The following is a 13,203-nucleotide window of genomic DNA, read 5'->3' on the forward strand; positions in this document are numbered from 1 at the left end:
CAGTCCAGAGAACATGAGGTTATTGAGCTGGCACAGGGTCCATCCAGGAGAAAAAGTCAAGAGATGCAGGAATTGAAGCCAGATGCTGGAGATGAGGCTACAACACGAGTCCAAGGTCCATCCAGGAGAAAGAACTGAAGACGAGCCCAACACAGCACAAGTAGGGACTGAAGGCTTGTGCCTGAGCTCTTGGGCTCCTGGGCAGGGGGTGTGAGGAGAGCTCTCAGGTGAGGATGTTTAGGAAAGGACTACTGGGGCACTTAGGGCCCTGAGTTTTCAGGAGTGCTTAGAAAAAAAAGCAACCAAGCATCTATTTGAATACAGGGATAGCTTCCTGATTAAGACATTGTTAGCTGTAGTGTCCTGCTAAAGGTACAGCTAGCCACTGGAAATGGCTCCTGTTTCAGATTTTTTAATTAAAGTGAAAAATAATTTAGCCACATGTTCTTTTCATTTCTGATGGACAAAATTGGGGAAAGAAGTATTTTATTTTTACAACATACTGGAAATATGTATTTTTTTCATTTGAAATTCTTACCATCTCAATATATTTTAAAATGGTCTTTCAGTAGGATTATGTATTGAATTAACCATTCTTGGATCCCATGTTAGTTAAATCAGCAAAAATATCTATGATGTGTCTATATATTAATATCTGGGATTTTATGTGAACATATAGTTTTTTTTCCAAAGGGCTATGGTTGAAATCTTGACAGTGTTCAATTAAATGGAAATTTTATTATTGAATTTTGTACAGCTAATGTTCTATCCAATTCATTAGATTGCAATATTTTTAAAGTTCATAATGAAATACAATGGGATGTATAGAGGTACAAGCTTGTAAGTATGCTCCAGACTCCAAGCTTTTTTTAACCCTTGTATTTACAGATCCTCATTAAATGCTTGGCTGTTCTCCAAGAAATTCCAAGTGCTACTTTGCAAAGGAGACAGGAAGGATGTTATGAGAGTATTCAGCATATGATAGCTTGTACTTCATATCATACAGCAAAGGTATGGTGTGCATTTTTGTGCTTACAGCTTAATTTAAGATATAGCTCTTGTCATTTAGAGAAAAGAGATTTAGTAAGATGGCCTTCAGAATGATATCTTAGAGAACCAGCAATCTTAAATTGTAAAGGCACACAAGTATTTAACTTTGAATCAGTGCATCTTTATAACAATGACATTTTGACTTTTTGCTATTTATTCAGAAAATAGTCTATAACTATTAGTCCATGTCATCAGATCTACATTTTATATCATTGTGTGTATTTTTGTATTTAAGGCAGTAATATTTTCAATAAGACGTACATGTAACATATAAGTTTAAAAGTTTATTTATTGCAAATAATCTGTATTTGTAGTTTTAATCAGATTAATATATCTGTTTTAGTTGCTAATTAGCTACAAGAGACTTTATACTGTTTAGTCTTGCATGCTGGCAAAAATAACACCTTGACTTTCAATCACAATATATATCTGTAGATGACATTTATGATTCAGATACTCAATCTAGTGATTGGCTCAATTCAGTGAGATAAGGAGAAACATGGTATTGGATTTTTTCCATTATGTATAGAGACATGCTGCAGTTAATCACTTGCTATCATAAATGTGTGGTAGTGAAAAAATCAGCTTTCCTGTAGCTTTGAGTACACCTCAACAAAGAGCTCATGCTGAAGCTGAGCTGTGGCTAACAATTTGAGGAATTTCCCCATGCTGATGATTCCTCAGCTTGGTTGTTATAGGAGCTGAATCTCCATGCTCACCTCACAAGACCAGATCAGTATCAAACAACCCTAAAAATGCTCTGCAAGGGTAACATGGCTCTGAGGCCAGGAGCCAAGGGCAGTGCCATGGCTGCCAGAGCAGCACCTGATATTGAAGTTCAGCCAGATATCCAGATTGTCAGATGAATTTGGAGTGATGAGGCAGGTCAGATGTGATGCTGGGAAGTCAGTCCAGAGGTCAGGATAAAGCCTGGTGAGCTGGCTGGGGTCAGACAGAGCCCAGCAGGCTGGTCCATCATGATGGGAACAGCCTGAGGTCAAGCTCAGAAGTTGGTCCGTGGGCCAGGTGCCCAGTCTAGTGAATCCATTGCCACACCCAGGCATGACTTGGACCAAGTTGGAGCCCAACATTTCTGCCATAAAGGAGCTAGCAGGGACTGTAGGCTTAGACTTGAGCTGAGAGGGAGCTCCTGGCCCCACAGGCATAGGCTGGAGAGTGCTATTAGGGCCAAGAAAGCCTATTAGAAGCCTTGAAACCTTGTTTGTTTGTTAGTGGATTCCTCAGCTAAATGATTACCATTTAGATTGCTGATATTTTTTTCCTTAGAGATATCATTTCAACAGGATTGGATGCAGATTAGGAAAGAGAATGAGTGAATTGCAAATGCTTCTCATTAAAGCATATGTTTTTCTTTTGACTTACAGTCAGGTCCTGTACTGTGTTTATCCTAAGGTAATGCTAAACACTTAGGATCACAAAGGCAAAGATCCTAATGTGAAGTTAGCTCACACATAGTAGAAGCACTTGTGCCTTTAGAACTCTATCTAAAGAAGATAAAGCCATCTAAAAACATTCGCTACACATGTAATTTACAAATTTTGTAATTTAAAAATAAATTTCACCTGTCCTTTCAGTAATACAGTTGGGACTTTAAAATGTGCACTTGATACCAGAGAGGCAAATGAGGATCATTTAGTTACTCTTTATGTTCTTTGATAGCAGTACTGCCTGAGAACAGGGAGAGTGTCAATCACAGCAATAGATACTACTGGATAAATCTTTCTATTCTCTGAGGGATAGGCTGAGCAGAAGTAGAATGCATAGATAACATATCTGCAATTCCAATTATTTTACATGTCTACAGTCCTGGGTATTTTATTGAAAGAAACTTGCATTTTTGAGTAATTAATTTCTATTTAAAATATTCATGCATTTTGACAATTATAAGTAGGCAGTAATGAAATATTACATATTATGTAAACCAATATATTTGTAACAGATGATTCTTTTATAGGTACTGCATTCATGGGAGGAGTATGAACTTGCAGTAATTATCATTAACTATGGAAAAAAATTGTTGATCTCACCAGCAGTTTCACCCAGCCTGTCAGGAAATGTGAAAACTGAAGAAAAACACACTGGCAGAGGGGTAAAAGTTTTTACTTCTTCTTTTCTTTTCTTCTTCTACTGGTTTTTACTTCTTCTTTTCTCTAAATTCTGTATTCTATTATTTTGAAGACTAGATTTATTATTGTTTTTTTCCTAGAATCATAGAATGGTTTGGGTTGGAAGGGACCTTAAAATCACCTGGCTCTAACCCCCAGTCTTGGGCAGGGACACCTTCCACTAGACTGGGTTGCTCAGTGCCCCATCCAGGTCTTGAACTCCTCCAGAGATGGGGATTCCCCATGCTTGGGAAAATATGTTGTGCTAAAAAAATCATGAACATAATTTTTATTTCATCAGAAAGGAATAATAATACACTATTGTTGAAATTATAAAATAGAGATTTAGACAACTTGAGATCTAAGCTAGATTCCACTATTGACAAGCTGGTTTTAGTTAAGTTAAAGCTAACCTTTCATAACAAAGTATTCAATATTTCAGAAATATTCCTCAAGGACATCCCATTTAGCTGCAATGGCAAAAGCAGCAGAAAATCTGAGTACTCTTGAATCAAGTCTCCTCAAACTGACAGAACCAGGTGAGTGTACTGTTGAAACACTTCTATGGGGTTTTCTGTGGTTTGTTTGTAAAAAACCCATTTACTGAAGATGTACCTTTATTTCTTTTGTCTTCTGTGACGAATCAACCAAAGCAATAATGATCTTGGTAATGATCACCTGGTAGTACTGTATGTATTCACATTTTTTGTAATTTCCACTGGAACACTCAGTTGTTCTTTAAAAGGGTTATTACTTTGTGAAGAATTCTGCAAATATTTATGTTCTCCAATCTGTTTAAATTGTATTCCACGTTATTTAGGCTTGCTTTGTCTTCTTAAACCAGAAAATGCAGTGGCAAAGACCACTGTCCATTTATTGCTTGTCTTAATAGCCTGCCAATGCTAGTAGTAATGACCACTGCAGGAAATTTTACTGGAGAAAACTGTCCCTAAAGAAAATTAATAGAAATTGTCATTTTTAACTACCTTTTAACTCAGGAATGCATATATGGATTTGAAAATATCTTAGAGTCTGGATCAAGCTCAAGAATTTCCTGGCTAATAATCTGGCCAAAGTTAGATGAACTAACAAAGAAGAATTATAAAAATTTGGTTAAAACTTCAACTCTGAGACACCACAGATTTTTTGTTATTTACATGTCATCTTGTACTCTTTGCAGCCTGGATAGAATTGTAGAACAGTATAGGTTGAGAGGCATTTCTGGAAGGTATATATTCCAACCCCCTTCTCAAAACAGCTACAATTAGATCAGGTTGCTCTGAGGCTTGTCCAGTCAAGTTTTGAATCTTTCTGAAGAAAGATATTTCACAACCTTTATGGGCAATTTATTCCAATAGTTAACAACTCTTATGGTTAGAGAGGTTTTCTTTTTATATGTTTGGAATTTTCTGATTTCTGGCTTGTTTCAATTACCTGTTGTGTTATCACTGAGGGCAGTCTGTCTTGACATTCTGTATTCCCCCTATTAGGTAGGTGTAGATTCCCAAGGAAAGAATTCTGTAAGTTAATTGAAAATCATGTTGATTACTTAATAGAAAGTTAAATTAATGGATTGATCAGTTAGAAAAAATCCCACATTTTCAGTGCCTGGCAAATAATTGATCACTGTTGATCTGCTCTGTTGTTGAAATAGCCTATTTGTCAATAGTTTCTGGATACAAATTGAGAAAAAGCCTTTTGATGTGGCCATGCAAAGCTTACAGCTGTCCCTATGAATATGTGTGAATGGTTTAAGGCAATGTGCACACCTGTAGGGCATGCTGTTAAAACTGATTAGAAAAAAGCCTTGTCAGAGGAAATCCTTGTAATTGGATCAACACTTAGCATTCTATTGATGACAGTCTACAAGGAAAATAGGAAAGAGCTGAAACTACTTCTTTGAAAAGAAGAAAAAACCAAAACATTTCACATACAGTATAATTAAAATTCTGAAATTTCAAATATTTTCCCTTTAAAAAAGTTTTGGGACATATTTCTCTTTGTGAAAATGCTTATTTGGAGGAACATATTTTTGAACTTGTCTAATGGGAGTGCTCAGAAAGGGTGTCCTAAAGAGAAAATTTTAAAATGTCTGCTTTTGCAGCTGGCTATCCTACTTAATTGGACATTATTTACATTCAACAAACCAAAACTGACTGTTTTCACTGAAGGTTGTAGCTATGGATCCACAATTACAACTGGTTCCAGAGTGCATTTTTAATTTTGCTTTTTTCAGGGATTTGCTGCATTGATGTTTTTCAACCACAGGACTTGTCTAAGCACAAAATTTTTTGGTTGTGTTTCTTTATTAAGGAAAAATAACAAGTAGTACATGTAACGTTGTTTTGGTGCTCATCAGCTGGAAATGTAGCAATGTTAGCTAGAAGCTGAATCCAAGTTATTGTCCTATATATTCTGTACACTATTCATATCTATATAAAATATATTATTTATAGAATATAAATGAATTTCATTACAAATATTTATGTAAATATTTAGTTTAAGAAATTAGAATCCTCTACCTACTGCATATTATCCATATGCAGAGCATGAATCATCAGTCACATCTGTAAGCTCTTATTTAAGTTGTGCAGCTACTTACATAGGACTAAAAGAGCAAGCATTTGAATTTCTCTTTGGATGACAGTGAGAGATTTAAAAGCAAATTCTATGCTAGAGAAGGATTTTTTACATTGTGGAGAAGGATTTTTAAAATTTTTTAGCAGGTGGAGTTTCTATGGTATATTCTCACTGCTTTTCATAATGGATTTCATTTGGTTATTGATGCAGGTTCTGGAACACAGGTTGCAGTAAAGGAAGGTCCTTTGTTCCTCTACCCTGTAATTTCATGTTGGCCATCAGAGCGTGCTTATCGAGAAGGTAAGGATAGTTGGTGTTTATATCAATTGTAAAGGCTCCTTGACTTCAAAAAGTTGCCAGTAAAGCAATCTCATTCCTTCTTGGAATAAGCTCTTGGGAAAACATTGTCTTCATTTGGTTCTCAAATATACAAAATCGAGTGAAACATAGCTTATAAAAAGTTCTCAGTATAAACACATTGAGAAGTGAACGCTACCAATTATTTGGGGCCTTGATGCTAAGTATATAAGATATTAATATTTTAAATTGAATAATGTTTGTCTTTTAATAACCTTAGAAGCAAGTAAATTAAAAAAATTGTGCCTGGTTTTCAAAGATTCTCTTTGTATGGAATGTTTTTTTAAAATTTAGATACCCCATTTCCACATTAAATTACTTTACTGAAGAGGAATTCACGGAAATCTGTCTTTATAATGTTTGTATTTCTTGGAGTGTATTAAATAGAGTGAGCTTGTGAATCTGGATGTCCAGTCACAAGAAGCATTTAGCAGCTGCCATTGTGTATCCCTGATTTTAGTGTCACTATGAGTATGCAGCGTGACATAAATAAGTGCTTTGAGACATACATAGCTGTAATTCTACCTGAATTCAGAATCCTCTTACAACATAAACTCATGTGTTATTTGTTACTTTATTTCAGTGCTTAAATTCCGAGGGGAAACACGTTTCCTTGAGTTCTTTGTTCAACTGATGCACAAAGTCCTGAATGAAGAGAAGTTTCAATGTGTTCTGGAGTGGGCAGATGGAGTAGAAGATTACATAAAAAGGTAGATCTCTGTTGCAGTACTAGTGCAAAACTACTATTTAGGCTTATAACAGTCAGTTATGAAAGAAACTGCAAGTTTTATCTGTCAGAAGAGCCCTCAGGAGTAATTTCCATGACTTCTAGTCTGCAAAAGCTCCATGAGCACAGCTACAGTAAACACTGCATCGTGACCTGACATGGAGATGTAATTGTGGTGATTTGCCATAATATTATGGGGTGGTGAAATAGCTTAGGAAAGTATGATGGGTTAAATCAAAAGCAAACTGATCAGAGCATACTATAGTGTAAGAAAAAATTCTATAGGGAAAAGATAAATGGAGCCAAATTGTAGACACTTAGCTGAAAAGATCCTATTTTAAAAAAAGCACATCAGTGTTTCTCAACAGTGAAAGGAAAATAATCAGTGAAAATGAGATATATATTTTGGGGAGTAAGAATTGTGGTTTCAAGGACCAAAACAATAGATGTGAAGAAATTATTTGCATAATTTTGTAGTATAATTTGGGTAATGAAGAAAACTGTTTTGTTTTACTAGGTATTAGGAAGGTGATATAGTTGTTACTCACAAATTCAGATTTCTATAGTAAACCTTGAAAATTAATACTTCATATTTTCTGAATAGGATAAAGAAAAGAAAATATTTTCAATTTAAAACTGCAGATGAAATAGGAATTGCATTTTGTGCTCTGTATGTTCCCAAAGATAACCTTTTACTCTGAAAGGAATTTAACATAATGATTACAATGATGATGATTTTAAAAATATTTTTATCAGGAGGAACGAGGACTTCCTTGGTACTGATGGAATTTCAACACAAGCAAGATCTCTCACTCTGGCAGAAAGCACACAAGCTGCAGATGTTCAGAAAGTGAGTTTTATTTTTAAGGAGTTGTGTGTTTCTCCTGGGTAGCAATACCATAAGAACAAAATAAATTTTTAAAAATTGTCTCATAGAACCATCATCTAGAGACATCCATAGTTGTTAAAATTTGGGATACAAACTGTAGTCCTCAGCTGACCTCTGCATTCCTAAAATCAGGAAGAATAGTTGGCATGGGATTCATCTGAAGGACCAACAATTGTGAGAATTTAAGATGAGTCAGGATAAGGCATTCCAACATCAGAAGAAACTTGCCTTTCCTTGCTTGCTTTAAAATAAGATGGTGATGATAGAAAATGTCTTGGGTACCATCACATTCAAAAAAGATCAGCTCAGGCATCTTTGTACAGTATGTACTTACACTTTTTTGTGAGTAACTGTTCATGGTTAATTCCTTGTGCAGGTATTGAATTGCACAATAAAAGCTTTTTGTTCAGCATTAATTTATAATAAATTTTTACTTTTACTGGTAGATACAAATAATCTTAATGGATTTGTATTAATTTGGAAGAAGTGTTTTCTTCTTCATAATTCTCTAGTAATTTAATACTGCTAGCATATGAGATAGATTAGGAAAAGGTTTTTTTCTGTCTCAGTTTTTGCATTGCAAAGTTCTACTATGTGTTTATAATGTTTTTTACTATATGTTTATAATATTAGGAAAAGAACTACCATTATTTCTGTGATGACAACAGAGGCATATGAAAGGAAATGTTTAGGGACCTGGCTAGCTTCTTTGTATAAGACATTTGATGTGTACTTTCCAGAAAAATTGTGAAATTTTCTGGAAATTTTAAGTATTTCTTTTGCTGTTTTATTTTGTCAACTATTTCCAGGATTTTTTGTTTTTTAATGTTCTCTTGATCCATAAGCCAAACTGCTCTATACCTCAAGTAATTGATAATGTAGCTAAAAATAATTATTTGAAATATATTTAAGATTTTGATTTTTTTTTTAAAGGGAAAGGATACCTTACTTTCAACGAAATCAAAGGCATCAGCTTCAAAGAAACCTACAAAAAAAGCCGTGCCTAAGAAAGGACCTCTTAGAGAGTACTTAATGAAAAATCCAGATGCAATGAATTCACCAGAAACAGAAAAGTAAATGAACACAGTTTTCAGGCTCATATACAGAAAAAATATTTTGACTGAAATTTAGTTTACAATTAAGTGTGTATTTTAGTTTTTGTTTTATATCAAAGAGACTAATTTCTGTATAGCCCTCTCGTTTTTCTGATTTAGTTTAGTATAAAATCGGTTTCCCCTCAATGGAACAAAATCTTTTGCATTTCTGTTAAAGAAAATAGCTGTTTAAGATTTCAAGTCTTTGTGTTAATAATCAAAGATTGTGTTTCAGTTGTTTTAGCTTGAGCATGTTGATTCATCATGGTGGAAAAGCTCTGTTAATCGGTGTACTATAATGCTTTTCAAACTGTTGGGGAGTTTACCTTTTACAAAGCTAATATAAATATTTATTATTTCCGGTTGTTCAGGTAGTTTCAGAATGATTTTTGTGGTCCTTGTGCTAGTCTGTTTGGACTACCTATTCTGCTGCTTTCAGAAAATTGGATTTTGATTAAAGAAAAAAAAAAAAAAGGATATTCATTCACCTCTTCTTTTGGTTATATTGGGTTAACTTGCCAAGAGCTTTGCCTTCTGACCTAAAAGAATGTGTAGTGTTCATAACTTGGTCCTTTGGTCACTTATGCTTTCAGCAATTAGCAAAATAGGAAGCTATAAATATTTGCTTGTAAGTAGTCATGTAAATGATTCTGGAAGTATTTTAAAGAACCTGAAAATATTTCCACATAATCTTCTAAATATTTGCCTAAACCATCCAAAATGTTTTTATTTCTCCTTGACAGAAGAAACCCTACCTAACTTAAAATGATTTTCCTTGCTTTCAGCAGAAGAGGAGATGCTAAATCTTGGGTTTTTACCAGCTACTCTTTTGTCTTACATAATAGTAATGCTGTATAATATAATCAAAATTGTATGTGGTATACTATTGAGCCCACATTTTCAAGGTGAAAAACAGGCAGAAAATAATTTAGGTTAATATAGGATCAGTTTACAGTTAATTAAAAAAAAGAAAAAATGAGATTCAGTTTGAATATAACATTGTATCTTTGTGAAGTAATACAGAATTTTTTTCATCTGTCAGGGAAACTTTAAAAAGCTTTGGCTGGAAATTAAATGCAGGCACCCAGATTTGAAATACTATTCTCTCTTCATATACCAAAACAAAACAATAAAATAATAATCCAGATTTATAGTATGATAGAAGACCCTCATGAATTGACTTTGAAGCACATTGTATTTACTATAACAATCCGTTTGCACAATTCAGGTACAAATAACTTCAAACTAGCCTAAACTTTTTAAAGTACTAAGACAAATAGCTTATAGAAGTTGGTAACTTTATTGTGTGTTAAGTGCACTTAAAGAAGGAAAGCACAGTTGCTTTTCTTGACTACAGCAAAAGTCTATTAGTTAGAAAAAAGTCATATGCTCATGTGCTTATACATATGAATCAGGGCATATGCAATGGGATACTTCTGTGTATCTTTGCCAGGACTTTCTTTTCTAGAGCTTCTTCAAGAAAACAGTTTCATTTTTTGCTACTTCATATGTTTTGGTTTAGGAAAGGCAAGGATAAATTGAAGAAATTAGCTCTTCAAACCTTAGTGATGCTGCTGAGTAAATACATAACCCGCAGTCGGTTTTGTCAAATGTGTCTTGAAGAGATGCCCTGGAAGTCTCAGATGAATATCTATCTGGCAGTTGCACACTATCACTTATTTAAAAAGAACCTGGAAGAACAATATAATATTGGAATTAGTGGTACACAGCATCTGGACAGGTACATCCTACTTTACTATCAGTGATTGCTGTTAATGTAGATTATTGTGTTATTGCTGTAAATGCAGACAGATCTGAATTACAATATATTCCTATGAACAGTTCATCTTTCAAATACAGATTGTTACTATGTAAAAATTTTGCTTTCCATCCTGTGGACATCAGGCACAGTTTTGGTTGCTAACCTCATTGGTGAGATGAAAGCTTTGAAATATTCTACACTATGTTATTTTTTTGTTCCTTATAACGTCTATCATTCCTAAACCTGCTGGAAAGTAATAATTTCTGAGAAACTGAATTTTGTGTATGTATACCAAAATTCTTTTTGATATTTAATTTGGGGTTTTTTTTGTGTTTTCTTCTCTTTCTCCCATTCTGCAGTTACAATATTTTGGATCCTGAGATTTTCTCATTAAACAATTCTGGCACTGTACTGGTGAGAGAAGTTGTAAAGGATAACATAGAAAAACCAACTGCTCCACTCCCTGAAAAGTCAGAAACACAAACCTGTAAGGATTTTTATTGGTGCACAACTGAAATCAGTTTCAACTTAACACTTTGTTTCTCTTGATTTCTGTCTGTCTTGACCTCCATCATTAGTTGTCTACATCACATTTAGAAAAAACACCATGCTGCATTAATAGAAGACATTTCTAGGTTTCAATTGTCCTCTATATTTTTTTGGCAAACCTAGTATAGCAAAAGTCATAGTAAGTGATGTAGCATATCTAATAATTCTGAGCATTGTTTAATAATTATGTTAAATTTCATCAGTTAGTTATTATTTATCTTATACTTTATTAACAAGTTTGTAAGTTTTAAAACTTAGTTATACTAGCTTTAGGTTTGCAGATACCAAAGTACCTGTACATATTAAATTGATAATATTCTGAATTATTCTGAATGCATTGATAATTTCTGTCAGTTTCTGAGGTTTGTAATTGGTTGTCAGTTTTCTTTACATTTCCTAGCAGGTCAAAATTTTCCTGGGTCATTCTGTAAGTAGGTTTTAAATACTGAAGTTTATTATTATTTTTCAAATTTTAAGTAGAATTTAATTTTTCTTCTCTACTGCTTTCTCCCCAGTGTTTCCCTGTGTCAGAAGCTACCTCAGATTTCTCTTTCATATTTGACATTTTTTGTTATTCTAGCTATGTGTAGTCCTATGAAATTTTCAGAGGAGCCAAAAGGCTCCTGTCTGTGGGTAATCATGAAATGCAAGATGTTGATTTCCTCAGCTGTTGGTGGAAGTGTACAAGTCAACACAAAGTCTGCATTGGCACCAGAAGTTCAACAAGTAATCACGGGTCTGGTCATTTCAATAGCTCTTCAGGGACACATTCTTGCCACAGTAAAGATCAAAATTATCCTGTCTTTCTTTTGTAGGACTTCCTTAGGTAAAATTAACTGTCCTCTTTGCCTTCTCCAAGGAGTTTTGACAAAAACTAGAACTTGAATTCACCAGTTCTCTTTGCAACAGCCTACTTTTACATAAACACCATTGCCTTACCAATCACTGAGAACCATTGAAATTGGCTGAAACCTGATAAAAGTCCTGTTTAATATCTCCTATTTTTTTTTTTTTTTTGCAAAAAATCTGATTTAAAAATTACATAAAGTGTGTAGTTTGCCATAGAGTTCAAATACAATATAGCTTGGAATTAGCTTCTGCTGAAACCTATAGTTCAGACATTATCATATCCCACTACCATCACCCTTTGCCTTTTCCCTTGGGGGTATTTAACAGTGAATAAAATAATGGAGGAATTCTACACATTCTACAAATTTTTTCAGAAATCCTCCTTTCTTCCTAACATCTCCTTTAAGAGGTTTCTGTTTAAGAAAGATCCTTGCAAGCTTCCCAAAACATTTCTCACTGTGGTGATTTCTTCCTAGAAGTTAGATGAAGATTGTGTTTTGGCTTTGAGGCTGAAAACTATTTGGTACTCTTTATTATTTTGCTCAAACTTGTTTTCATCCCTGCTTCTCCCCATTCCTAAGTAAAAACATCTTATGTTTTAAATATCATAATCTTACAAACATGATAACCTTAACACTGGCATTTCCTAACATTTAAGTTAGGAAAAGCTGCCACAGGAAAATCCTAGCTGACTGCTTTTTTTCTTGGTTTTGAGAACTTCCACTCAATTTTAACAAGTGAACTTTTTGTGTTCTGTTACAGTTAAGTCTCCTAAGAACAGAAGTAAACAAAGTCGAGCTACACGAAGTCGATCAGGAAAGACTGCTGAAGAACAGGACCAGTTTCCATCAAATACCCTTTTGCTGAAGCATTTTACAAGCATCTTCTTGCATTTGAAAAGAGCAGTGGTAAGATGTGGTTGGTTTCTTATTAAACTATATATTACTAAGCATTGTGTTACAATACTTACTACTTTTTACATGAAAAGATCTCATGCTTCAGAAAATTCAAAAAAATTTCATTGGTTTTCTTGTCTTCTGAAAAATATCCAAGTATAATGATGAAATGTCAGACATATCACCTATCATAATATGTATTTCTATCAAACATACAATAATTTATGTAATCATTCTATTTTTCATTTCACCTTTGTAACTTTCCTTTTCATGTTTGTTAAATTTTTCTGAAAATACTTGCACTTAGCTTTCTCTTTACACGTC

At 34.0% G+C, this 13,203-nt stretch overlaps 1 protein-coding gene across 4 annotated transcripts in view; it reads left to right on the forward strand.

The window, feature by feature from the left end:
* Window positions 1-13,203, forward strand: part of CFAP54 (cilia and flagella associated protein 54) — a 100,213-nt gene that overhangs the window by 39,994 nt on the left and 47,016 nt on the right. For all 4 annotated transcript variants that reach the window (XR_013773955.1, XM_079303532.1, XM_079303534.1 and 1 more), the window contains exons 27-36: window positions 889-1,011; window positions 3,026-3,160; window positions 3,619-3,715; window positions 5,967-6,056; window positions 6,697-6,823; window positions 7,597-7,690; window positions 8,669-8,802; window positions 10,346-10,564; window positions 10,945-11,072; window positions 12,746-12,891. Coding sequence is in view for 3 of the 4 variants with exons in the window: in XM_079303532.1 (XP_079159658.1) it covers window positions 889-1,011; window positions 3,026-3,160; window positions 3,619-3,715; window positions 5,967-6,056; window positions 6,697-6,823; window positions 7,597-7,690; window positions 8,669-8,802; window positions 10,346-10,564; window positions 10,945-11,072; window positions 12,746-12,891 (1,293 nt within the window). In the remaining variant the exon portion in view is untranslated. The remainder of the gene's footprint in view (window positions 1-888; window positions 1,012-3,025; window positions 3,161-3,618; window positions 3,716-5,966; window positions 6,057-6,696; window positions 6,824-7,596; window positions 7,691-8,668; window positions 8,803-10,345; window positions 10,565-10,944; window positions 11,073-12,745; window positions 12,892-13,203) is intronic.

The sequence above is a fragment of the Erithacus rubecula genome (genome assembly GCF_903797595.1).
Source record: "Erithacus rubecula genome assembly, chromosome: 4".
Taxonomy (NCBI): Eukaryota; Metazoa; Chordata; class Aves; order Passeriformes; family Muscicapidae; genus Erithacus; species Erithacus rubecula.